This window comes from Telmatherina bonti (genome assembly GCF_933228915.1).
Source record: "Telmatherina bonti genome assembly, chromosome: 14".
Taxonomy (NCBI): Eukaryota; Metazoa; Chordata; class Actinopteri; order Atheriniformes; family Telmatherinidae; genus Telmatherina; species Telmatherina bonti.
Window position 1 is genome coordinate 31,717,257 of NC_136612.1, and position 28,000 is coordinate 31,745,256.

At 41.7% G+C, this 28,000-nt stretch overlaps 1 protein-coding gene across 1 annotated transcript; it reads left to right on the plus strand.

The window, feature by feature from the left end:
• Nucleotides 1–3,221: 3,221 nt before the first annotated feature.
• LOC306765649 (protein NLRC3-like) lies at nt 3,222–28,000 on the plus strand (the record flags this gene model as incomplete). Its single annotated transcript, XM_079253134.1, has 10 exons — nt 3,222–3,271; nt 3,352–3,468; nt 3,685–3,783; nt 10,657–10,735; nt 10,892–11,090; nt 11,228–13,016; nt 20,555–20,728; nt 20,952–21,110; nt 27,271–27,317; nt 27,447–28,000. The coding sequence occupies 10 exons, from the start codon at nt 3,222–3,224 to the stop codon at nt 27,998–28,000; spliced, it is 3,267 nt and encodes a 1,088-aa protein (XP_079109260.1).

The window sequence follows — 28,000 nt, forward strand, 5'->3', positions numbered from 1 at the left end:
TTTACATACACGAATCAACATACACATCATTTCAAACCAATTCATACATATCCTATAATAGAAACCAACTGATTGCATCAAATCATGACTTCGATCCAATCCCCCATCCTGAGCATGCACAAGGCGACAGTGGGAAGGAAAAAACTCCCCTTTAACAGGAAGAAAACCTCCGGCAGAACCCAGCTCAGGGAGGGCAGCCATCTGCCTCGACTGGTTGGGGTGGAGAGGACAGGAAAGACAAATCAACATGTACAACTGCACTTATTCAGGAAGACCTGCAGAATAAAGGAGAAATGAGTTAGAGACGGCATTATTGGCATATATTTATACATTAATATATTAGAGAAATAGAGCGAGGTACTTCTCAGTGCATCAGGTAACATCCCCATAATGGATGGCTGTTACAACAGGGAGAACATTTTTCCAAATAATAGAGCAAAGTGCATGAGTGTGCACATGTCAGGACTCACTGTGGATCACACATGTTGAACTTGCTGGTCTTGTTATGGAGGCTGATGGTGTGGCAATAAGCGTACATGCTGGACCTGAGGAGAGAAGCAGAAGGAAGTGCTTCTGTTCTGAAACAGACCAAGTCTGAGAAGCATCTAGATTTATTTTCCACTCTCCAGACGCGGACGGACAAAGCAGCATGTGTTTTGTCTCAGAGATGTGCAGAAACATATATGCTTATTTTTTGAAAGGTAAGATCATTCTTAGTTTTTATGCCAGAGAATTCCTCTTGTTTTAAGAGTATTTTTACTTGTTAGTCCTGACTAGACAAATTTTCTTGTTCTGTTGGCAGATAATTTATCTTATTTTAAGCAACATTTACCTAAATTTTTGTATATTTTTTCCTTGTTTTTTAAGGCTGAGTTTTTGCAGTGTAGTGGGGGTTTTGCCTGTGAGAATAAAGTTATTTCTTTATAAAAGTATTTTTGCTTTCTTCATATCTGAGACTTTTAAGTCAAAAATACATCCCAGGTCAGAGACATGATCCACGGAGACATAATCCATCAACCTGATCAGGAACATCACAAAACCTAGCTGAATAGTTCCTGTCTGATTTCCCTCATTTTCATTTCTGATCAGTTTCCCAGTAGATCCAGTTCTGCTCTCAGCAAAATCCAGTAAATCACTGAGAACTTACTGGTGGAAGCTGCTGGAGAAACCAGTCTGCACGTCTTTAAAAGCCCAGCTCACATCCAGCAGACTTTATATTTAGGGAATCTCCACCAATCAGAATAAAACAGGAAGTAGAATCACCAAGCAGAACTCAAGTGGTGTCACATGTCCAGATCTCAATACCTGAAACAGCCTCAAGTAGAAAAAACTGAACATTCCCAGAAACATCCAGATGGAAACCAGAACCAGCTGATACCAGAGAACGACAAGATCAATTATTAATTTTACATCATTACATATAGTTTTATAGTTTGACATTTTAGGAGTAAAATGACTAAACTATCTCTGTGTTGGGGAAACTGCTGTTGAAGAGGAAGTTCTAACCTTGCCCCTCCTGCCACCACAGGCAGGAAGCTCACTCATTCCAAGCAGCAGCTCACATGTGTGTTTCAGGAGTGGAGAATCTTCTTAAACTCTAAACAAACTCTAAGTATGACCATTCCTCTTTCTTTCTTTCTGGAACATTTGGAACACATGTCTAAAACTCCAGACTGGAAGAAAAAGGGGGTGTTAGACTCCGCTTTCTGCGTCATCTGGGACAAGTTCAAGCTGAACGTCTTCTCTGTTTCTGGTTTCCAGCTTGTAGAAACATGTAGTCGAATAAACGTGTTGCTGTCGCCAGAAATACTCTTTAACACAATAAACGGAGTTTAAGGACAAAGATAATGAATAAGTAAAAACTTGTTTAAGACCTGGTTCTGAAGCAGCTGAAACCAGTTTAGACTGGACAGGAATCAGTTTTCTTGGTGGAAACCTCTAGGAGTCCTGAACAGTTCAGCTTCAACAGGACTAATTGCCATGTGTCGGATTTCAAAGTGGGTCTGTGAACGCCACTGTGGCTTTACTTTCACTTTCTCTTCTGTTGTTATGGCGGCGCTGAGTTTCTCCGTGAATTTCTCCACCTGAAGGTAAAACTGAAGCCATTTTAATTTGGTTTGATTAATCAGACTGAAGTTTATAGAAAAATCCAGAACCAGCATGCAGAGGAAGCGGTCCAACAAAACCACATGGGAGGATGAGAAACCAAATACCAGAACAGTCTGAGATGCAGGAAGTCTGGAAAAATATGTCGATCAACAGCAACAAAGTTAAAGCTATGGCGTCTGTTTATCTGGAAAACATGAGTAGTTTATTTTAATGTTTGGAATCCAGTTTCTTCCTACATGCAGGTAGGTCTACAGGTTGAGACATGTCTTTCTGAAGTCTCAGTTCAGACAGAAAACCTCTGACAATATTTTACATTTGACATTAGCTATTAACTGGTCCTGGTTAAAAGTAAGAATGTTGTCTGTACGGGGGAGTAAGATTGCCATTATTTTAAAATATATGTCATGAAATAATCACCCAGATTAAAGGAGTCCTCACCCTGAAATTGCACTTTTTCAACTTAAAACATTTGTATTGGTGTTGGACGGAAGTGTTAACTTCCCTGAAAGCATTTTTCTTTTTTCTTTGAAGAGTGCGAGTTTTTGCGTTTGGGTGCCTTGTTCACAGCAGCACTGAAGGGCTCAACTCTCACAAATGCATGATTTTGATTTGATCCTGGGATTTTGTCACCTTCGGCGGCTATAATCCATACCATTGTAGAAAGCAGTCTCCCAGACTGACGATAAAATGTGATCCAAATGTGGTGTTTGGTGCTCAGGCTGATGGAGATGTCCTCCTGAGCTTTACCTGTGTCCAGAAATTCTGGCTTGATTTAGAGAGATCCTCTAATGTTTTCTGTTCTTGGGTTTCCAATAAAGAATCAGGCTTTAACAAAAGGGAGAAGAAATATTGAATCCTGTGATCTACCTTATCACACTGTGCACGCTGGTCTGCAGTTCCATCCCTCCATCTGGTGGCCTAACAAATCTAGAGGCTGAAGGTAGCTTCCTCTTCCTCAGTGCTGTCTGGCTGCATCCGTCTGACTCTGGTTTGAAGCAGAAACTCCGAGCCAATCAGAGAAGGAGATGACGGAAAGGATTTCAGGTGAATGATGTGTTTTTTTTCTGCAGGTGAAGGTAGAAAGTGTGTGGGAGTCAATGTGAATCAGCATCATGGATCAGGAAAGAGAAGACGGAGTCCCTCCCTCTAAAATCCCTCAGAGGTAAGATGTCCATCTCTAACTCTCCATGACTCTTCTCAGAAATCACCAAAACTCACATCGCCAAATATCTGGATTCACAGGAACCAGCCTGGACCTGGACCAACAGTCAGATCTGCACCTCGACCTGAGCCCAGCTGTGTGTCCATGAAGAGCGACCGGTCGATGACTGAACCTACTGATTTCAGCTCAGATCAACAGTGAGTATCAGAGTCCAGTGGAAGCCAGATCAGGTTTAAGATAAAAAAAACAAAACAAAACAGTTTATGTTGAATTATTTCCGGACGTCTGAGACGAATCTTCAGCATGATGTTTGTCATGTGATGGATCTTTATTGGTCTTCCAGATTCTTCATCCAACTACATGTTCAATTTCAGGATTCAGCAGTGAAACCATGAAACCATCTTTATTCACAGGAATCAGTCTGGACCTGAGCCTAGACCTGAACTCAGCTGTGTGTCCATGAAGAGCAACTGGTCGATGACTGAACCTATGTCCTTCAGATCCGACAAACAGTAAGTATCAGAGTCCAGTGGAGGCCAGATCAGGTTTAAGATTAAAAAAAAAACAAAAACAAAAAACAGTTTGTTTAATCAGTTCTGGTTGTCTGAGACGAATCTTCAGCATCATGTTTGTCATGCGATGGATCTGATTTGTCCTCCAGATTCTTCATCCAACTACATGTTCAATTTCAGGATTCAGCAGTGAAACCATGAAACCATCTTTATTCACAGGAATCAGTCAGCAATGTCTTGTTGCATTAGTGTGGATATCTTCAGTATTTCAAGGGGAAGTATCCAGATAGCTCTTTTAATAAACAGTTTTATGGGGTGTTTCTTGTGAGCTGAGAATAAGCAAGAAGTGCAGGAAACAGCATCTCCAGAATTAAGCTTTCTTATCAGTGGAACATAGAAGTATTGAACCCTTGAAAGAACTGTGACTGCAACCACTCCTTTTCTGAGTTCCTCTCTGTGATCTTTACTCCTACCTGTGAGACTCCAGTCTAGATGTTCTCATTTAATATTTTATTTACCAGTGAGAATCTAGTTAAGTTCTCATTTAATGTTTAGATCTGACCAGTGAGATATCTAGTCAGGAGGTTGGGGACAACTTCTCACACGGATCCCTATTTAAAGCCTTAACTACTGGCTAAACTCAATGGTCCTTTGTATCCTCTGGGTTTGGTTTATCTGTTTTTCGCTGCCAGTGTTTGGAAGATTATAAGAAGAGCACATTAGTCGAAAAGCCTTGTGTGTCTTCTGGTGATCGGGACCTGGGGCTTACCTTTCAGTGTGTGAAGAGTCTCCTCCTGTCTCTCTCTTGTCCCAAGGTTGGAAGAATGAAGAAGCTAAATTTTGTTGGGAAGCTAAGGTTACTCCTTAATTCTCAACCTTTTACTGAAGTTTTAAAGGTTATTATAATCAGATTAATACAAGCAAAGAATTTTAAAAAAAAATCCCCTTCAAGGGTTTTACCCATTCCTTTTTTGGTTCTAATCACATATAAGGAAATATCTTCCTTTTTCAGAGCAAGTCTCTAAAGAGTTACGTTACAAACCCAGTGCAGCATTTCTCTGATTTTTTTTTCCTCATGAAAAATCTGTCATTTCTTTCCAAAAAAAAAAAACTATTTTCCTTGTCCTGGGCTATAAATCTCTAAAGAGTTTTTTTTTTTTTTTTTCTAACTTTTTTTTCTTTCCAGAGCCACGGACAGAAGTTTCCAGAAGTTTAGGGGCCTCATTTATAAAGCTGTTGCATGCATAAAACCTGGCGTACGCCAATTATAGTTAACTTTTGGGATTTATAAAAACACAACTTGGTGGTAAAATGTCCCTTCCTCCTCGCCAACTCTGACCCTTCCACACGCACAAAATCTGGAAAAATGGGAAACGGCGACATCAAAGGCAGAAAATAAAACCAAAGAAATGATGTGAAATTTGAGACATTTGTTCAAAATAAAACATAAACCTTCACAGAGAATGTTGAAAATTAACTGTTTTTGCAAAAATGAAGAAAATGCATAGTTGATATTGTTACTCCACAATGAAAAGAAATCTAGATTTACATCAGATATGTAATAAGAACATCAACCAGTAAAATATGTTCTGAAACAAAGCAGTTCTACATGTTATAAAAGCCAGATCACACAATCAATAAGTTGTACAGTAGCTGCCATACAAATGAAGTTCTAAATAAATAATTGCAATTAAAATGATGTGGCCGCGCATCAAAGTTATCCTATTCCATCTCTCTCAACAAAAAATGTTACTCAAAAAGATCTCAAAAGTATTATTCTTGCTTAACCCATAGATATAATTACCCTCCTAATTTTAAAGCTCACCTTATTTTTTTCTAAATTTAAAATATCTTTTTATGTATTCCAAGCCACCATTGCCCCCTAATTTACTGTCTTCTGTTTTAATTAGTCCTACATTAAGGCAAAAAAAAACAAACAAAAAAACAAAAAAAAAAAAAAAACAACTACAAACTGCTAACAACTGCCTTGTAAAGTGATTGTGTATGTCTGAGAAAAATGTATCTCCCATGCAATATTTCTGTTGTTGGGGTATTACTACTTTTTCTTTTATTAATTCTTCTTCGACCCATGGCTTGGGCTCTGGAACCAGTACCCTCGAAAGGGGCTGGACTTTCTTCCACTCTGGAGTTGCTCATGGTGGGAGGCGCCGAGCAGGTGTGGGCATTCTCATCAGCCCCCAGCTTGGTGCCTGCACGTTGGGGTTCACCCCGGTGGATGAAAAGGTAGTTTCCCTCCGCCTTCGGGTGCGGGGACGGGTCCTGACTGTTGTCTGTGCCTATGCGCCGAACAACAGTTCAGAGTACCGACCCTTTCTGGAGTCCTTGGAGGGAGTGCTGGAGGGTGCTCCTTCTGGGGACTCCATTGTTCTGCTGGGGGACTTCAATGCTCACGTGGGCAATGACAGTGAGACCTGGAGGGGTCTCACTCTGAACCCAAATGGTGTTTTGTTATTGGACGTCTGTGCTCGTCATGGATTGTCCATAATGAACACCATGTTCCAGCATAAGAGTGTCCATATGTACACCTGGCATCAGGATTCCCTGGGCCGCAGTTCAATAAACGATTTTGTAGTCGTATCGTCGGACCTGCGGCCACATGCCTTGGACACTCGGGTGAAGAGGGGGGCGGAGCTGTCAACTGATCAGCACCTGGTGGTGAGTTGGTTCAGATGGTGGGGGAGGAAGTCGGTCAGATCTGGCAGGCCCAAATGTGTTGTGAGGGTCTGCTGGGAACGTCTGGCTGAGTCCCCTGTCAGAGCGAGCTTCAACTCCCACCTTCAGCAGAGCTTCAAACATGTTCCGAGTGAGGCGGGGGACATTGAGTCCGAATGGGCTGTGTTCCGTGCCTCTATTCCTGAGGCGGCCAGCCGGAGCTGTGGCTGTAAGGTCGTTGGTGCCTGTCGTGGCGGTAATCCCAGGACTCGTTGGTGGACACCAGCAGTGAGGGATGCCGTCAAGCTGAAGAAGGAGTCCTATCGGGCCTTCTTGGCCAGTGGGACTCTGGAGGCAGCTGATGGGTACCGGCGGGCTAAGCGGCATGCGGCTTCGGCTGTTGCCGAGGCAAAAACTCAGGCATGGGAGGAGTTCGGCGAGGCCATGGAGAAAGACTTCCGGACGGCTTTGAGGAGATTCTGGTTCACCACCCGGCGGCTCAGGAGGGGGAAGCAGTGCTCCATCAATACTGTGTACAGTGGGGGTGGGGAGCTGCTGACCTCAACTCGGGACGTAGTGGGTCGGTGGAAGGAATACTTCGAAGACCTCCTCAATCCTACCAACACGTCTTCCGATGAGGAAGCAGAGCTGGTGGACTCAGGGGTGGACTCTCCTATCTCTGGGGCTGAAGTCGCTGAGATGGTCAAAAAGCTCCTTGGCGGCAAGGCCCCGGGGGTGGATGATATCCGCCCGGAGTTCCTTAAGGCTCTGGATGCTGTGGGGCTGTTCTGGCCGACACGCCTGTGCAGCATCGCGTGGACATCGGGGGCCGTACCGCTGGATTGGCAGACTGGGTGGTGGTCCCCCTTTTTAAGAAGGGGGACCAGAGGGTGTTATCCAATTACAGGGGAACACACTCCTCAGCCTCCCTGGTAAGGTCTATTCAGGGGTCCTGGAGAGGAGGGTCCGCCGGATAGTGGAATCCCGGATTGAGGAGGAGCAGTGTGGTTTTCGTCCTGGTCGCGGAACAGTGGACCAGCTCTATACCCTCTTTGGGGTCCTGGAGGGGGCATGGGAGTTTGCCCAACCAGTCTACATGTGCTTTGTGGACCTGGAGAAGGCATTCGACCGTGTCCCCCGGGGGCTCCTGTGGGGGGTACTCCGGGAGTATGGGGTACCGGACCCCCTTGTACGAGCTGTCCGGTCCCTGTACGACAGGTGTCAGAGCTTGGTCCGCATTGCTGGTAGTAAGTCGGATTCGTTTCCGGTGAGGGTTGGACTCCGCCAAGGCTGTCCTTTATCACCGATTCTGTTCATAACTTATATGGACAGAATTTCTAGGCGCAGCCGAGGTGTTGAGGGGATCTGACTTGGTGGCCTCAGGATTGGGTCCCTGCTTTTTGCAGATGACATGGTCCTGTTAGCTTCATCTGGTCGTGATCTCCAGCTCTTGCTTGAGCGATTCGCAGCAGAGTGTGAAGCGGCTGGGTTGAGAATCAGCGCCTCCAAATCTGAGACCATGGTCCTCAGCCGGAATATGGTGGATTGTCCTCTCCGGGTCGGGAGTGAGGTCCTGCCTCAAGTGGAGGAGTTTAAATATCTCAGGGTCTTGTTCATGAGTGAGGGAAGGATGGAGCGTGAGATCAACAGACGGATCGGTGCGGCGTCTGCAGTAATGCGGGCTCTGCACCGGTCTGTCGATTTAGCTCTCGATTTACCAGTCCATCTACGTTCCTACCCTCACCTATGGTCATGAGTTGTGGGTCGTGACCGAAAGAACGAGATCTCGTATACAGGCGGCTGAAATGGGTTTCCTCCGCAGGGTGGCCGGGCTCACCCTTAGAGATAGGGTGAGGAGCTCGGTCATCCGGGAGGGGCTCAGAGTAGAGCCGCTGCTCCTCCGCATCGAGAGGAACCAGTTGAGGTGGCTTGGGTATCTGGTCAGGATGCCTCCTGGACGCCTCCCTGGTGAGGTGTTCCAGGCACGTCCCTCTGGGAGGAGACCCCGGGGAAGACCCAGGACACGCTGGAGGGATTATATCTCTCGGCTGGCCTGGGAATGCCTCAGGATCCTCCCCGCAGAGTTGGCAAATGTGGCTGGGGAGAGGGAAGTCTGGGCTTCCCTGCTTAGGCTGCTGCCCCCGCGACCCGATCCCAGATAAGCGGCAGAAGATGGATGGATGGATGGATGGCATTGCATCCTACTTTCAGCACTTAACCATGACAGATTATGATTCATTACACTAATACTGGTCTGATAAGGACATTGCAGAACTAATCTTGCCAGTTTTTTCTGAGCTACCTGCAACCTATCAAGGTTACGTTTTGTTGTTGTAATTGGCCAAATTACAGAACAAAAGTCTAAATATGACAACACTTATATCAATAATTTAATTAGATGACTAGGCATAAATTTGCTGCAATATTTAACCACAGCCATACCTCTACCTATACATCACACGGTGGCATGATCTAAAAGTAAAGGTAAATCATGAATGAATACTTAAAATGAGAGGATCCAATGAACTCCCTTGTGGAAGCTGCCATTAAAGTATACTCTGCTTTTCCTGTCTGTCAAATAACTCCTTATCTATGCAATAGCAGCTGGTTCAAATCCATAGCAGCTCAACTTTTTCAGTGATACCTCATGATCAAAAACATCAAAAACTGCACTTAATCCAACACTACAGCACCAACAGTTTTTTTTGTCATCTATTTCCATCATCAAAACATCTGTCATCTGAGCAAGTGCGGTAGCCACGGAATGATCTCTTTTATAAAAATGTTGATTTGCAGAGTTTAGCCCATTTTTCTTGAAATAATCTTTAATTTGCTGATATATTATTTGTTCCATCATTTTACCTAATTCACCAGTTAAAAAAACTTCTGTCAAATAGCCCAATAGTTCTAAATCAGTGCACTGGCTCAAACAGCAGTTGGTAATCGTGGCAACAGAAATATTAGCGACAAACGGGCAGAAAGAATATCTGGACTGACAACGTCAGACATCACCTAAACATGATAAACATCCTCCCCGATTTCCTTCATATTGTGAAAAAATAGGCATTTCAGGCAGAAAATAATCATATTTTCACTGGAATCTGTTAAGAGGAGGGGGACAGCACTCCTGTTCAACACTTTTATCTTTCAGGCTCAATCACCTGACGGCGCGCCGTGCGTGCACACACACACTCACATTGATACACACTGAGCTCCCCACAATTACCCCTGGCTGCAGTGTGCAGACTGAGGCGCATCATCATACCCGATGATGCACCTCAACGTGGGCGCATCATCGGGTATTTGTTGCAATAGTATCTGCTGCCAAACGTGCTGCAGGTGCTCTCAAAGCTGGTTACCTTGGAAACGCCACAACAAAAGACATTAAATAGTCCGCTCTGCCCTTTCTTGTGAGAAACATTGCTTTAACCAGCAAAAACGACATTAGTAATTGATCTTATACTATTTCCTTTGTGAGGGACCATGGTATAAGCGGGATAATGCCTTCTGAGGTGTCCATTATCAGAAATTAATGGACTTCGCGGAAGCAACTGCATCGTCCATTAATTTCTGATAATGGACACCTCGTCAGGCATTATCCCTTACATAAATTCTCTTTTTTGGTTTATTTCATTTTCTCACCCGATTTCTCAAATTGCAATAAAAATCCAATCCCAAAGTTTGAACACCCTTTGATAAACAATTTTCTGACCAGATTTTAATATTTTTGTCTTTTCATTTGTCACTAGATTGTGATCGCTACACCAGATCGGGACTGATATTGCTTACAGTTGCATTCCTAGAAATGAGATTAATTCAAGTAGATAACCATGATTTATCAGCCCTATAATAAACTCTAGTTGGATTCTTAGTAACCTGAGTCTCATCACAAAAATTAGCACATGTAAGCAGCTAACATTGGAGTGCATAAATTTTTAATTTCCAATCAAGGTTCAGGTTACCCCAAAAGAATTCTTAAGAGTAGGTTGTAAGAGGCCTGACAAACTTCTATCCACTTCCTGGGAGGTGGACTCTGCTGTCAAACCTATTCCCAGTAAGAAAACACAGATCAACAACAACAAAGAAATGGTCTAAAGCCCATAATGTCTACAAATGATGGCTTATGCCGCTCCTTGAGCCAGCCTTGTTTACCATAGTGATGTTGATGCAATGACAATGAACATCCTTATGTCCTCACAGAGTGGACCAGCAGAGCTCAGGGCTTCTCAGTGGTCAGTCAGCCCAGCAGCATCACACACAGCTGGACTCCATATTTGAGGTCTGTACATGTACAACAACTACTTATCCATCTTTTCTGTTCATACTCATCTCCACGCTGCATTTTGCAGTGGATTGTCAGCATGTCAAGTATGGATCAGATGTTTGGTCTCGTGATTTTAGTCTGATTTTGTCCTTCATGTGGTTTCTCTTCCAGCTGCTGGAGGACAACATCATCACTTTTGTGAAGAAGGAACTGAAGAAGATCCAGAAGCTTCTTAGTCCAGATTACCCAGAATGCTCAGTGTCAGAGGGTGAGGATGAAGAGCAGAGAAGCAGAGAGGCATTAGTGAAGATCACTGTGAACTTTCTGAGGAAAATGAAGGAGAATGAGTTGGCTGAACATCTGGAGAGCAGTAAGAAGATTTTTTTTTATAAAGATGGAAGCTGCATTTACTGCAGTCTCAGCACATGGAACATCACACATTCACATTCTCGTTCTTCAGAGGCTAGATTTCTTTACTGACTCGTCTGATTTCTGCTTTTCATTCAGAACGTCTGGCTTCAGTTTGTGGCCGTAAACTAAAATCTTCTCTGAAGAAGAAATTCCAGTGTGTGTTTGAGGGGATTGCTAAAGCAGGAAACCCAACGCTTCTGAATGAGATCTTCACAGAGCTCTGCATCACTGCGGGAGGAACTGCAGATAACAATGAACATGAGGTCAGACAGATTGAAACAGCTTACAGGAAGCCAGACAGACCAGAAACAACCATCGGACGAGAAGACATCTTTAAACTCCCACCTGGAAGACATCAACCAATCAGAACAGTGATGACAAAGGGAGTGGCTGGCATTGGGAAAACTCTCCTAACACAGAAGTTCACTCTGGACTGGGCTGAAGATAAAACCAACCAGGATATCCAGTTCACATTTCCACTGACTTTCAGAGAGCTGAATGTGCTGAAAGAGAAGAAGTTCAGCTTGGTGAACCTTATTCATTACTTCTTTACTGAAACCAAAGAAGCAGGAATCTGCAGCTTTGAAGACTTTCAGGTCGTCTTCATCTTTGATGGTCTGGATGAGTGTCGACTTCCTCTGGATTTCCATAACAATGAGATCATAACTGATATCACAGAACCCACCTCAGTGGATGTGCTGCTGACAAACCTCATCAGAGGGAACCTGCTTCCCTCTGCTCGCCTCTGGATAACCACACGACGTGCAGCAGCCAATCAGATTCCTCCTGACTGTGTTGACATGGTGACAGAGGTCAGTGGGTTCACTGACCCACAGAAGGAGGAGTACTTCAGGAAGAGGTTCAGAGATGAGGAGCGGGCCAGCAGGATCATCTCCCACATCAAGACATCTCGAAGCCTCCACATCATGTGTCACATCCCAGTCTTCTGCTGGATCACTGCTACAGTTCTGGAGGATGAACTGGAAAGCGGAGAGGGAGGAGAGCTTCCCAAGACCCTGACTGAGATGTACATCCATTTCCTGTTGGTCCAGATCAAAGTCAAGAAGGTCAAGTATGACGGTGGAGCTGAGACAGATCCAGTCTGGAGTCCAGAAAGCAGGAAGATGATTGAGTCTCTGGCAAAACTGGCTTTTGATCAGCTGCAGAAAGGAAACCTGATCTTCTATGAAGAAGACCTGAAAGAGTGTGGCATAGACGTCAGAGAAGCCTCAAACTACTCAGGAGTGTTTACACAGATCTTTAAAGAAGAGAGAGGACTGTACCTGGTGAAGGTGTTCAGCTTCATCCATCTGAGTGTTCAGGAGTTTCTGGCTGCTCTTCATGTCCGTCTGACCTTCATCAACTTTGGAGTCAATCTTTTCAGAGAGAAGAGGTTTGAATCATTCAAAGAAAAGCAGAATCTAAAACATCTCCATCAGAGTGCTATAGACAAGGCCTTACAGAGTCCAAATGGACACCTGGACTTGTTCCTCCGCTTCCTCCTGGGTCTTTCACTGCAGACCAATCAGAGACTCCTACGAGGCCTGATGTCACAGATGGGAAGTAGTTCAGAGATCCATGAAGAAACAGTTCAGTACATCAAGAAGATGATCAGTGAGAATGCGTCTACAGAGAAAAACATCAATCTGTTCCACTGTCTGAATGAACTGAATGATTGTGCTCTAGTGGAGGAGATCCAACAGTCCCTGAGATCGGGAAGTCTCTCCACAGACGAGCTGTCTCCTGCTCAGTGGTCAGCTCTGGTCTTCATCTTATTGTCATCAGAAGAAGATGATCTGGATGTGTTTGACCTGCAGAAATACTCTTCTTCAGAGAAGGTTCTTCTGAGGATGATGCCAGTGGTCAAAGCCTCCAACAAAGCTCTGTAAGTACAAATATAACAGGATGTTTAGAAACACACTGATGCTGGTTTTATAGGACATCATGCAACAGATTACTTCTTGTATGTTTCCTCTCCAGACTGAGCAGCTGCCCCCTCTCAGATGAAGGATATTCAGCTCTTTCCTCGGTTCTGAGTTCCCAGTCTTCCAAACTAAAGGAACTGGACCTGGACCTGGGTATCAAGGACTCAGGAATGAATAAGCTGTGTGATGGTCTGCAGAGTCCACATTGTAACCTGGAAAGTCTCAGGTCAGTTTCTCTGCTGCTCACCTTTTTTTTTTTTTTTTTTTTTTGTTTCAGCTTCAAACATTTTTTCTATGATGCAACAATCTGGAACATTTTCCTGCTGTGGGGCCACAGTGCTAACCACTACCCCCGTATAGTGTGATAAAATATCATTTAAATAAAATATTGCAGAGATGAATGTTTTGGGACATGAAAAATCTAAATACTGAACATGTGAACAAGTGAGATCATATGAGTTGAGGCAGAACAGACACAACAACACACACTAACTATTGCACAGCATTTTTCCAAGAGAAATCAGAGACCTGTTGATTTACTGATGTTTACTTTGATTCCAACAGAACAAACTGTCTACATGCTGATCGTAAACCTCATAAACACTTTCATTAACTCACATCACAGTCATACTCTAGAGTGCATTCACATGAATGGATGTGCATTGGGTGTATGCCTTTTGAGCACACTCATGAGGAGCAGTCTGGAGGCATTTGCCCAGCCAAATTGACTTTCCCTCGAAAAAGTGCAAAAGACATTAAAAGACATCCAAAGATGTCTTTGGCAGGCAATAAGTTAAAATAAAGTTGTTTCTGAAGTCATCATATTACAGCTGTTTAGCAACAGCAAGATGAGAAAACCTACTGAGACGTTCTTGTACCATCATAGATCTCTGGTAAGTTTAAATAAGCTGAAGCTTTGAGAAGCATCTTTCAGTGTTTGTCGGTGATGCCATGAATCCTGATGCTGTGACTGAGCTTTCCTGAGCAAGAGGAGGAAATGCTGCTGATAGTGCTGGAAATATTCAAAAGGTTTATCTGAAACCTAATCACACTTTATCATTACATGCTAAGCTGAAGATGTATCATTGATTAATGATCAATGAGTAATGTTTGCTGATTGTGAGACATTTGTAGCTGATCAGAGAAATTTGCACAATCTCTACTATAAACGTCATAAAGTCCAATAAAACCTTCTGGATAAAGTAAAAACAATGAAACTTTTCACAGCTCCTCATTAGAGGTAAAAAAGATAGTCTACCTTTACAGAGTTTTTGTCTTTTTTAAATGAATGTATCTTAGTTGTTCAATAACTTTAAATGTGACATGAATTTGATACAAATATTTGTTTCAATTATTTCTCCTTAGACTGACTGGACGTTCCCTCTCAGATGAAGGATGCTCAGCTCTGTCCACAGTTCTCAGTTCCCAGTCCTCCAGACTTAAGGAACTGGACCTGGACTTGACCATTGAGGACTCAGGAATGAATAAGCTGTGTGATGGTCTGCAGAGTCCACATTGTAACCTGGAAAGTCTCAGGTCAGTTTCCTTGCATCATTTTCTCTTTGAGGCAACAATCTGGAACTTTTTCAAAACTACTTTGAAATATTGTTAAGGAAACATGTCCAGAATAAGCCATCATACAAAATGAAAGAAACATGTTTTATTTTGGACCTAAAAGATCCTTCATTTAAGTAAAGATGTTCTACTTTGTCTTAGGCTTTGGGTGAACCATGGCTCTTGTCCTGCTACTTTATCACATTGTTTCCAACAAGTGTTGCAGCCAGATAGTAAACAGAATGGCCCCCTATGGTTTATTCCATATTATTTTCCTTTTCATAATGTAAAACATCATGCAGTAAAGAAAATGTGGTAGTATAAATTCAGATTCCAGCTTTGTATTGAGAAATGCAGGCTTGTCCCTGCGGGAGGAGTCACGGGGAAGACCCACGCTGGAGGGATTTTAACTCTCGGCTGGCCTGGCAACGCCCTTGGATTGCCTTTGCAGAGTTGGCAAATGTGGCTCGGAGAGGAAAGTCTGGGCTTCCCTGCTGCCCCTGCGACCCGACATTGAATAAGCGGCAGAAAATGGATGAATGGCATTGCATTGAGAATGTGACAATTTTGTCCAGGGTCAGTCTGGATCAGTTTGATGCTCCAGGCATTATTTTAGTTGGTGCCCCCTTGTATCACAGTCATTTTCACAATCAGTGTCTGTTGATTTACTGCTCCTGTGGGCTCACCACCTGTGGGAGGAGCTGTAGGGGTCGGGTGAATAGTGAGCTGGGCAGCAGCAAGAGGTAGGGACCTTGGTGGTCCAGTCCTCGGCTGCAGAAACTGGTTGTGGGGATGTGGAACGTCACCTCTCTGGCGGGGAAGGAGCCTGAGCTTGTGTGCAAGGTTGAGCAATTCCAGCTAGATGCATGGCTTGGGCTTTGGAAGCAGTACCCTTAAGAAGTGCTGGACCTTCTTCTTCTCTGGAGTTGCTCCCGATGAGAGGTGCAGAGCTGGTGTGGGCATTTCCATTGCTCCCCGATTTGGTGCCTATACATTTGGGTTTACCTCAGTGGACAAAAGGGTAGCTTTCTTCTGCCTTTGGGTGGGGGCATGAGTCCTAACCGTTGTTTGTGCTTATGCACTGAACAGCAGTCCTGAGTACCCACTCTTTCTAGAGTCCTTGGAAGAAGTGTTGGAGAGTGCTCCCTCTGGGGACTCCCTTGTTCTGCTTGGGGACTTCAGTGCTCACATGGGTGATGACAGTGAGACCTGGAAAGGAGTGATTAAGAGGCATGCCCCCATTGTGATGTGATTCAGCTCTAGCTTGAGCGATTCAGAGCTTAGTGTGAAGCAGCTGGGATGTGAATCAGCACCTCCAATTTCGAGACCATGGTCTTCAGCCAGAATAGGGTGGATTGTCCTCTCCAGGTCGGGAGTGAGGTCCTGCCCCAAGTGGAGTTTAAATATTTCGAGGTCTTGTTCACGAGTGAGGGAAAGATGGAACATGAGATCAAAAGGCGGATCAGTGCAGTGTCTGCAGTAATGCAGACTCTGTGCCGGTCTGTCGTGGTGAAGGAGGAGATGAGGCAGAAGGCAAAGCTCTCGATTTACCAGTCGATCTGTCTTGCTACCCTCAACTATGGTCATAAGCTGTGGGTTGTGACCAAAAAACGAGATCTCGCATACGTGCAGCTGAAATGGGTTTCTTCCACAGGGTGACAGGGCTCTCCCTTAGAGATAGGGTGAGGAACAAAAACTAACTTGCACAGTTTTCCTAAGATAAATCAGTCTATCTATCTATCTGTCTGTCTGCCTGTCTAGCTATCCATGTTGTGATACGTTTACCTTATACAGTTTATCATTACATGCTAAACTGAAGACATATAACTGACTGATAATTAATGAAAAATGTTTGCTGATTGTGAGACATTGGTAGCTGATCCAAAAAATTTGCAGAATCTCGACAATAAACTTCAAAAGTCCAATAAAACCTGGATAAAGTGAAACAATTCAACTAGTCACAGCTCCTCATTAGAGGTAATACCGATAATCTGCCTTTACAGAGCTTTAGTCTTTTTTTTAAAGGAATGTATCTTATCTGTTCAAAAACTTTAAATGTGACATACATTTGATACAAATATGCTGTTGAATTTTTCTCTTTAGACTGACTGGACGTTCCCTCTCAGATGAAGGATGCTCAGCTCTGTCCACAGTTCTCAGTTCTCAGTCCTCCAAACTGAAGAAACTGGACCTAAACCTAATCATTGAGGACTCAGGAATGAATAAGCTGTGTGATGGTTTGAAGAGTCCACATTGTAGCCTGGAAAGTCACAGGTCAGTTTCTCTGTTGCTCTAATGGTTTTTGATGTTTCAGCTTCAAACATTTTCTCTGCAACAATCTGGAACTTTTTCAGACTACTTTGAAATATTGTGAATAAAATATGTCCAGAGTAAAACATAATGCAACATGCTTTATCACTTTGTTTCCAACAAGTGTTGTATTCTGATAGTAAACAGAATGGCCCCCAATGGTTTATTCCATATTGTTTTCCTTTTCATCATGGAAAGCATCATGGAGTAAAGAAAATGTGGTGGTATAAATTCTGAAGGAACCAAGAAAAGATTCCAGCTTTGTATTGAGGGTGCGACCACAATGAGTTTTATCCGTAATTAAAAACAATAAAAATAAAATAATAATAATAATAATAATAATAATAATGATAATACATTTTATTTGTGAGTGCCTTTCTGGGTACTCAAGGTCACCTTACAAAAGAAAAACAAATATACACATAAATAAAGGATGCATAAAACAATAATAATCTGAGGCAGTGAAATGTTATTGAAAGTATGCTAGTTTGAACAGATGTGTTTTGAGATGGGATTTGAACAGTTGTACGGAATCAGAGTTATGGAGGTTGGGGGAGTGAGTTCCAGAGAAGTAGGACAGAGCAGCTGACTCCCCGGCTCCCCATGGTAGCAAGGTGGGCGTGGGGGATGGTGAGATTGATGGAGGTCATACTATTAAGACAAGATAAAAAGTCCTTAGTGAGAATATTATTTACATTGTCAATGTGTGTATTAAAATCACCTAGAATTATTACATTAGGCGAGTGTAAAGAGAGCTCAACCAAAAAAGCAGATATTTGGCCTTTACTGAGCTTTTGTCTTTTTTAAAGGAATATCTTAGTTTTTCATTCACATTAAATATGATGGAAATTTAAAACAAATATGTTCAATTCCTTTTCTTCAGACTGACTGGAAGTTCCCTGTCAGATGAAGGATGTTCAGCTTTCTCCTCAGTTCTCACCTCCCAGTCTTCCAGACTGAAGGGACTGGACCTGGACCTGAGCGTTGAGGACTCAGGAATGCAGAAACTGTGTGATGGTTTACAGAGTCCACATTGTAAACTGGAAAAGCTCAGGTTTCTTCAATTCATATTTTTACTTATTCAGCTTCATAAATTCTTGATTATACAAGATTTTGAAAGACTTCTGAGCTATTTACAAATAAACGGAATGAAATGTCTCCAGATTAACACATTAGCATGAAAAAGGCTCTTGTTATGTCAGTTCATTCAGCCTAACCTGATTTAGCTGAATGAGTAAATAACTGACTGAAAAATGGACAGAACAAGTCAAACATTTGAACACTTCTTTGTTTTAAGAAAATACTACATGTATTCAAAATTTTGGCTGGTCTCTGTAATAAATTTAATGGAATATTAGTTTATATGTCTGACTAAAAAAATAGCTGAATGTTTGGCGAAATGTCCCTATTTTTCCTTACATAACAAATTTCATTCATTTTTCTCATGACTGTCTCTCAGTTCATCAGTATTTAATGTGGCATCATTTTGACACAAATCCTTTTCAGACTGAGCAGCTGTGTCCTCTCAAGTGAAGGGGTTAAAGCTCTGTCTTCAGTTCTCAGCTCCCAGTCCTCCAGGCAGCCAAGGCTCAACGTTCAAGTTTCAAGGTTAACTTCAAACTCATTTGCGTGCAAACAAAAAACTAAATGTATAGTTAGGACCAGCAGTGAACAAAATCATAATAAAATCAACAATGATTTAGACCAATTTGCAAAGGTGGTCTGCAAATGCCATACTTAGTTAAGAGGTAAGACATGTATGGAGGCAGAGGCTAATAAGAATCTAATGACAACATTGTTTCACAAAGTGTCTTTTCAGGCAATGGGGAAGTTGCCAGACAATAACTGAATAAAAAAACACGTTAAAAACAGAGTCACTTGTTCATTTCTTCTAATTGTAGTGGTTCTGACAGATTTGGTCAGGCAGACCTTCCCAAAAATCACTATACTGACAACAAATTACCAAAGACTTAAAGTGTATCATCTCCCTTCACTGTAGCTTGTTTGCCTTGTTTTCATATGATTTGGTGTTCTCAATGGTGAGGGGTGAACCACAGCAACCAAACCCCCTATTCTCTATTCATCGTTCCACCTCTACAGCCTCTGTGTTTAAAGTCAATCTGGCTGCTAGCTGCAGGGAAATCAGCTGACATCTGCAGTAAACAGATGTCAGAGCAACATGAAATAGTGCTGCACTCCATTTGCTCAGTGACAGTAATAGCCCCAGAGCTAAATAAACAGCAAAAATATCTTAAACAACATATTTCAGTGTGCGCAGCTTCAATGAAAAGTAAAATATAAAAAAAAGTAATAATTAAGACAAAAAGGCTAGTTAAGCATTAAAGAAATGAGGAAGTGACAGCAGCAAGCGACACAGTTGGTGCATGCACACTATGTGCAAACATTTCTCCCTAATTTTCCTCTTTCTCCTTAGACTGAGAGTGTGGGGTGTCTCGGGGAGAAGCTGTGAAGATCTGTCATCAGTTCTCAGCTCCCAGTTGTTGAGTCTACCAAAACTGGACCTGAGTAACAATGACCTGCAGAATACAGGAGTGGAGAAGTTGTGTGGTGTACTGAAGAGTCCAGACTGCAAACTGGAAAGTCTCAGGTCAGGATTCGGTAGACTGAGTATATAATGTCTTATTTATGACTAGATACTGTCCCATCACAGTTAAATACACAAGTGTCTTTCTCGCTGCTGGTTTATTTAAAGACGTCTCCCCAAATGTCATTGTGAAAACATAACAAAAATATTAAAAGGAAAAAAATAAAGACCTTTAAGTCAAAAAGTCAAACATAAAAAACATGCAGCTAAGTAAACAACTCATTGATTACTTAGTGCAGAACAAGAACACACACACACAACTTTGGAAACGTATTTTAACAGTATGCATGTGTATGTGTGTGTATATGTATATATATGTATATATGTACATATGTATATATAATGTATGTGCGAGTATATATACATATATATGTAGGTGGGTATGTATGTGCATATACGTGATCTCTTTCTTTTGTTTTTTATGTTCTTTTTCTGCCTCTTTCCTGTCCTTTCCGGTCAGGTCCAGCAGCATAAACTCTGTAATACAAACTATTATCCAAAGCAAATAGAAAAATAAAAGAATCAAGAAATACAATGGGATCATTACATCTATAAAAGTTCCCCTTGGCAAAATAAATTTGCTCAGCAGAACACAGCATCCAGAACATCTGTCTGCTTGCTTAAATGCTGGACAAGACAAAAAAAAACAAACAGTATGATTGTTGCAGCCGCACTGTGGAATACTTTGCCATTATTTCTACATAGTTTGGTCTCTGTGGAAACTGAAACTCTAAAAGTTTAAGTCTTGTCAGTTTTTTTTTTTTTTGTTAAAATTCAGCTCTTATGTCTATTTCTTTATCTCTGTTTCATAAATGTTTATTTGAAAATTAATTTATTAACCAGTTTTCTGCATTTAAAAAAAGTCAAACATTTAAAATCCCAAACATTAATATCTCTATGAAACAGGTAAAGCAGTCTACAGTTGAATCTGCTAGTTTAACCAGGATGTTTTGAGTCCAAATTCAACACGAGTTCAAATGAAACCTTTTAACATGCCTTATTTCCATTTTCATGTAATTTTTTCCTCAGGTTGAGTGTGTGCGGTCTCTCAGAGAAAAGCTGTGAAGATCTGTCCTCAGTTCTCAGCTCTCAGTCCTCCAGTCTGACAGAACTGGACCTGAGTAACAACAACCTGCAGGATTCAGGAGTGAAGAAGTTGTGTGGTGGACTGAAGAGTCCAGACTGCAAACTGAAAACTCTCAGGTCAGGATTCATCAAACTGGGTGTTAACAGATTTTTTATTCATGACACACAATACTTGTAGAAGCTGTTTGTATGAGTATCTATGGTGGCCCTGAGGTGTCACAGCAATACAAAAATCACAACACTCCACAATTAGCAGCAACACAAAGGCAACGATGTGAGATGGATCCAGATTTCCATTCATTTACTTTTATCTTCACTGCAAATTTTTTGTGTTCTGCAGCCTGTCAGGATGTCTGATCACAGATGTAGGCTCTGGTTCTCTGGCCTCGGCTCTGACTTCCAACTCCCATCTGAGTGAGTTGGACCTGAGATACAACCATCCAGGAGAGTCAGGAGTGAAGCAGGTGACGGATGCACTGAAGGATCCACACAGACTCAGGTATGAAGAGGCTGCTGCAGCCACACAATGTCTGATAGAGGAACATCTGCAGACATTTCTTTGGCTTTCACTCTGTCTGCTTCATGATGGATATGAGCGTTAGATGAACCACCACAGTTAACTTTTCCTTTTACTCACAACAGAAAATATTAGTAGATGGTCTTGAATAAGAACATCTGCAGAAGCAATAAACAGGAGAAAAAGGAAGAAAAAGAAAATCATAAAAACCACTAAAACATCAAATTTAAAATAAAAAAAGGTTAAAATAAAACAGCGGATTTGGAATTTTACATAAGAACTCTGGAAATGCAACTTAGACCAGGAGGGTCAGCTGATCTGAGGCTTTCTGTAACTTTCTTCCAGACATGTGGAGCATAGAAGCTGAATGCAGTTTCTCTGCTTGTGAAGGAGAAAGAACCTTAGAGAACAGTTGTTGTAACTATGCTGTGTTGCAGCTGGTTTAGTCTGCTTAAGTCCAGTTTTTAACACAAACCAAAATGATGATGTGAAATTTTTTTGGATATCCCTGCCCAATCAGGTCAAGTCCCCCTGGCTATTCTGATGTGAATGCTCCCAGTTACAATGTATTTGCTGACTTGGGCAGGTGCTGAGACAGCTTGAGAGACTAAACGTAACAGTGCTCTAGATCCAGCTGTTGTTGAGTTCAACAATTTCTTAGTCGCAACAGTTCGCCTGATTTTTTTCAGGTCCAGATGACAGACTTTAATTATGTCTCTGAATGTATATCTGCATTTGTTGTTTGTCCCATACCTGAGCTGATGGGACAGCTCAGGTATGGGACACCTGAGATGTTGAAAAAAGCCCAGAGAAGAATTGGCTCTGGTCCATACTTGTGCTGTATCATTTTGGTTTAAAATGAAGACAAGCCACATCAGACCATTGGTATTGTGAAAAACAACATGGACAGGAATCGAGGAAATTGGAATCAATTTTAAAACATGCAATACGGTGGAATTTGTTGTATGTGGTTGTTGTGTATTATGATCACTAATTTGGGAGGTTTTTTTTTTTAACCTGTCTGACCACCATAAAGCAGAAAAGCTGGACAATGCTGCAGCCTTCCGTCTGTGTACCACTATCTGACCTGTCCAGGATCAAATCTCCCCCAAGAAGTTTAGTGGCTAAAAAAACCATTTTAGAAAATAAATAAATGCGAAGCTCTAGAAAAACTGACAGTGCTGCGTTTGTAACGGACAATATAATCATGACAGAGCTTTGATATTAAATCATTGTTATTATCTGGTAAACAGTTTCAGGGCTCTTTCCTGCCTAATAAACCTGTCCACATTAATGAGAAATGTAATTACACATTTATTACAAAATCAACTATGCCCACATTTCTGTAACCAAAATGGATAAATCCAATCTGACTTTGGTCCTTGGGAATCTGTAGATATATGATGTGGGATTATAGTTGTATTTATTTTCAGGCAGTTAGCAGGTAATTACCACAATTTTACCAAAGTACTACCAGATAGTTCGACTTTCTTATGAACTAGTTTTGCTCCTATTGCTGTAGGTTAAAAGCTCCTTATTACTCTTTAACTTCAGTTTTAGTCTGTTATCGTGATGTAGCTAGGGCTGGGCGATATAAAAAATATTCCTATCACGATATTGTTTTTCATTTCAGACAATATCAATATATATCACGATATAAATCAAATCACTATATTTGTCAAATGTAATTGTTTCATTGCTCATAACAGAAATGGTAAATCATCATCAGCAGCTTGTTTTCATTTATTTTCTGTCATAGGTTAAACTTGACAAATATGCTGACGGAACATGATAAAACAGTTTCAGATACTGAAAAAAAAGTACAAAAGACACAAAAGAAGGTATTAACCAAACGGACCACTAAATTATCTGTTCAACGCCATTTAAAAACGAATATTAATTCTAAAAAACAAGTTTTCCAGGAGAACAGGCATAAATAGGACAAACATTTTTGTATGTCAAATTAATAAGTTAGGAACTAAAAGCAAGTTTTCACAATCTCTCCTTGTATATTTTCTTCAAAATAGCTTATTTTTAAATAAAAATTTGAAATAAAAGCCTTTTTGTTTGAAATGAATCCTTAGTGCATAATAAAGCACCTTTCAAAAACAAAGTAAAATGCTACCATCTTATGCTGTAAAGGCAATAAATAAGACAAAAAAATCGAAAAGCTTTCAAGTCTAACAAGAAAAAAATTACACAAAATGGACATATAAACAATGATGGGAATATCAAATAAATATGCTTGGAACCAAAAAAAAGAATCACCCATCCTGTGTTATTTTTATTTTTTTTTTCAATAAAAATGAGTGTTGGAAACAATAAAAAAAAAAAAAAATAAAATAAACATTCAAACTGCTTTGTACAGCTTTCAAAGACAACGTAAACAAAATAGACATATCAACTCAAATGTTATCATCTTGTGCTGTAAGGCAATAAATTTGGTGAAAAGGCCTAAAAGAATCCCAGTTAGTGTAGCTGTCAATATTTTAAGTTTTGCAAAAGCCTACAGGTTGCGGGCCAGGAAGACAAGGCTATCCACGGCTTCAGGTTTTAAAGCTACCCTGTGGCAAGTCACAATATTACCCCCTGTTCGAAATACCCTCTCAGAAGGAGTGCTGGTTGCAGGGATGCTTTGCCAGGCAGCTAATTCTTGGAAAGTTTCTGTTGTGGATTTTCCAGCACTGCAGTGGGTCCATTTCACTGTCTGCACCTGGTGCCAGCAAGTAGTTTTCAAGCTCCTTTTCTACTGTCTCTTTGTCAGTCAGTCCTGTGCTGGTGGGGTGTAATTTCTTGAAGAACCTGCCCAATGACTTCCTCTATTTCTTCTGGGTTGGTAGTACTGCAGCAGCCCCTCCCTCTTAGTCCACTTCTTCTGTTCTGGCTGAAGTGGACGGGTCCTCATTTCGTGCCAACATTTCAGACACTGCTCTCATTTTGATGGCATCAACCTTTTCTACATTAATGTATTGTACCTTGAAGCATGGATCTACCAAGGTTGCAATATCAAGCAGTTCATCAGTAATCTGGTCATCATACTTTTCATCAAGGTATGCCATGACTGTCATCTTAAGGTCTTTTGTGAGCTGTGTTTCATCCTCAGATGGTTTCAGAATCTGCGTTCTGAAAAGATGAAGCATCGGCTTAATGTATGACACACTCACATAACTTTCTCCAGAAAGTGAATCTGTGAAGTCCAGTAGTGGATTCAGGGCCCCATGCACAGATTCTAGTACATCTAGGTCTTGCCAGGAGGGAACCAAGTCCCTGGTCTTCTTATCTGCACTAAGGATGTGAGAGATAGCTTTATGTTGCTCCAGTATCCTCTCAACCATTTTTTGGCGTGAACCCCACCTGGTAGGTGACTGTCACCAACTTGTGCTGGGGTAGGTGAAGCTCTTCCTGAGCAACAGCCAAGTCTCTCTTCTTCTTCCAAGAGACACTGAAGGCAGCCACTACTTTCTTACACACACCCACAGCTCGCTCCATCCTCTTGTCTTTTCCAGCTTTTTCTGTGAATAAAAGGTAAATAGCAAAAACACTAATTAAAACTTGGAAATCAAATTAATTTAAGATTTATGTACATTCAGAACTAAAATTCACAGTCCTGAAAACACACATGCTACTACTTCATTGCTTATGATACCAGCTGTTCAAGACTTAACACTTTAAATTTTGCTTACACAATTTTTTCCTTATGTTTATAAAAAAAAAAAAAAAAAGGTGACAGTAGGTGATTCTATTATTTTTGCTGTTTAATCACTTTACCCGTTTTCTTTTGAGGTGTCTCATTTGTCAGAATGATTTAATGTTCTGTACTGACTACCGAAAGAAAAGCTGTTGTAAGGTATTAGAAAACTGGGAACTTGATGAAGTCCCAAAGCCCTGAATTATATTGGGAGGAGTGGAGTCACATTTTGTCAACTTGATTGACACAGAAAAGTGGCTAAATATTTTAGTATGATGCATGCCAACACCATCACTTCAGTTAAACAGGCCAATATGATGAAGAATTCACTTTGATAGTTTGTTTATATATTTTCTTAAATAAGTTTATCAATTAATGTAGATTAATTCATATAGGCTGAAAATACAATTAAGACTGGTACTTTGAATGTCATTCAGCTCCCAACTTACCAATAGCTGAATGAAGTCAATGTCCAAAGCACTGCAGCCGGGTCCAGTTGTTTAATGTTGTAGCCTTGACTATATTTGTCCCACTATCGGTTGTGATGCAGACTTGTTTGTCTTCATTCAGTCCCCAGGATGTAAGCGCTTCTGACAGTCCCAAAGCAATTACTTCGCCTGTATGGTCATCAGGAAAGTAGGCAGTTTGAAGACATTTGCTTTTTAAATTCCACTCCTGGTCGATGTAGTGGGCAGTGAGGCTAAGGTAAGGTTCCGACGTGCGACTTGACCACATGTCGGATGTGGTAGCGAAGTACGACACACTTTGCAGCTCCTTCTCAACCATTTCTCTGCCCTCTGAATAAAGTTTTGGAAGTGCTACTTGAGAAAAATGTTTACGCCCAGGGAGTTGGTAACGAGGGTCAATTACCTTAATTAGCTGCTTGAATCCATCGTTTTCCACCGTGCTTATTGGTAGCATGTCTTTAGCAAGACAGTAGGCTATTGCATTTGTTATGTTGCCGTGTCTCTTCGTTTTTTTTATTGTATGGAATAACGCTGGAGAAAGCTGACTCTATGGACTGTTGTTGCTGCGCTGGTTGTTTCCTGGTTGTTTTTAAATGGAGAAGCAACCCTCGTTTCAGTCTGAGATTGTGCGTGCTCCAGCGGGTGGCACTGCTTCAGGAGATAAAAAAGATTGGTTGTATTTCCAGACTTTGTAAGAACATGCCGTCTACACAATTTACAGTGCACGCCACTCTGCTTTTTGACAGACTTCAAATAACCGAAATACCGCTACACCACCGAACTTCTTGGGCCCTTTCTTTCAATAATATCTTCATCAGTCGAAGCCACGTCCTTTTCAGAAACCTGGTCACTCAGGGCCGTTTTTTCTCCAGACGGAACATTCATTTTCCCCTCTTGCAGTGTCGGCTGCAGCAGACAAACGTGTACTGCTTACTCCTTCCTTTGTGATGTAACACGTCAACCTAACTTGACGTGGCTCTCTTCCCAGAGCGATTGGTTCACCGCAGCACGCTTCCCTAATTCGGATTGCCTATTCAAATGTCTCAAAAAACAAAAAAAAAAAAAAAAAAAAAAAAAGAAAATTCTATTGCTATAGTCTTACATTTCTATTTAGAAAAAGTTATATTGCAGTACATATTGTTCTCATTTTATCGCCCAGCCCTAGATGTAGCCAATGTTATTAGCAGGATATTAGCTGGTTAATATGCTGGTAATTACAGAATATTGCCTAGTTCTTTATTTCCATCATGTTAGCAAACTATTACCATGTTATTACAAGCTGTAATGTAAAGAGCTGATACAAAGATTTGATGGAGAACGAAAGTTGCTTAATTATCCATCAGATGATCAATCAGATGCAGTAAGAGTGTGGATGTTGGAGTCAGTAGAAGCTAGATGACTGGATCAGCAGACTGGATCAGATTTAGGAGGAGCGTGGTGAGTTGATGTCGCTGATCCCTCTGATTGGTTCCTTTCTGTCCACACAGCAGCAGCAGCAGGATGTGCAGGAATAACGTGAGGAAACATAATCAGAGTGACGATGAAACAGCTGTTAGTGGTCATTGTGGAAACAAGCTGTCAGAGCTACAAACACACACATCAAGGCCTCACACAGTCTCTGACACTATTCTATCTTCATGTGCAGGAAAGAAGTCCTATTAACATTTCCCAGTCCTAACAGCGAATCTGAGCCAATTGGCTCTGCAGGATATTGATCAGCTTCTGATTAATAAAATCCAGAATTCTTCATCTGTGAAGAGATGAAAAGCAAAAGATGGTTAAAAGAAGAAACTGGGACTTCCACACAGCAGTGTTGTTACTGTGTGTGGATCAATCAGCTTCCTCATTCTGATTTTTCTAGTGTGGAGACGCTTCATTCAGGTGGATGTGTCCAGATGTTCGACTGCTCCTTTCTCAGTGTAGAACAAAGTGTGTATGAGAAACATGTCATGCCCATGTTAGCATGTTTTGATCCTCCTCCTTTCAGGGTGGAGCCTGCTGGAGAACAATGGCTGAAACCAGGTCTGAGGAAGTGTAAGTGTGTTTTTCAGTGGATTCATTACTTTCAACCATCTTCACACTGTCATCACTCATTTATCAGTCAGCATAAAAAGGCCAATAGATCAATAAGTGCAGCTGGATTGTGTGTGTTCTCTCCATCAGATTCCTGTCCACTTACCATCAAAAAGAACACAGTGAGCAGAAACCTCAAACTGTCTGACGACAACAGGAAGGTGACATATGTGGAGGAGCTTCAGTCATATCCTGATCATCCAGACAGATTTATTGACAATCCTCAGCTGCTGTGTAAAAATGTTCTGACTGGTCGCTGCTACTGGGAGGTGGAGTGGGAAGGAGTTGTTGTTTATATAGCAGTGAGTTACCGAGAAACCAGCAGGAGAGAAGAGGGCAGCGAGTCTGCCTTTGGATGGAATGATAAGTCCTGGAGACTGAGATGCTCTGTTGATGAAGGTTACTCTGTCTGGCACAATGACAGAGAAACACACATTTCTTCCTCCTCCTCTTCTCCCGCCTCCTCCTCATCCTCCATCTCCAACAGAGTAGCAGTATATGTGGACTGTCCTGCTGGGACTCTGTCCTTCTACAGAGTCTCCTCTGACTCATTGATCCATCTCCACACCTTCAACACCACATTCACTCATCCTCTCTATGCTGGATTTGCAGTCTGGCCTGATTCCAGGTTGTCTCTGTGTTGA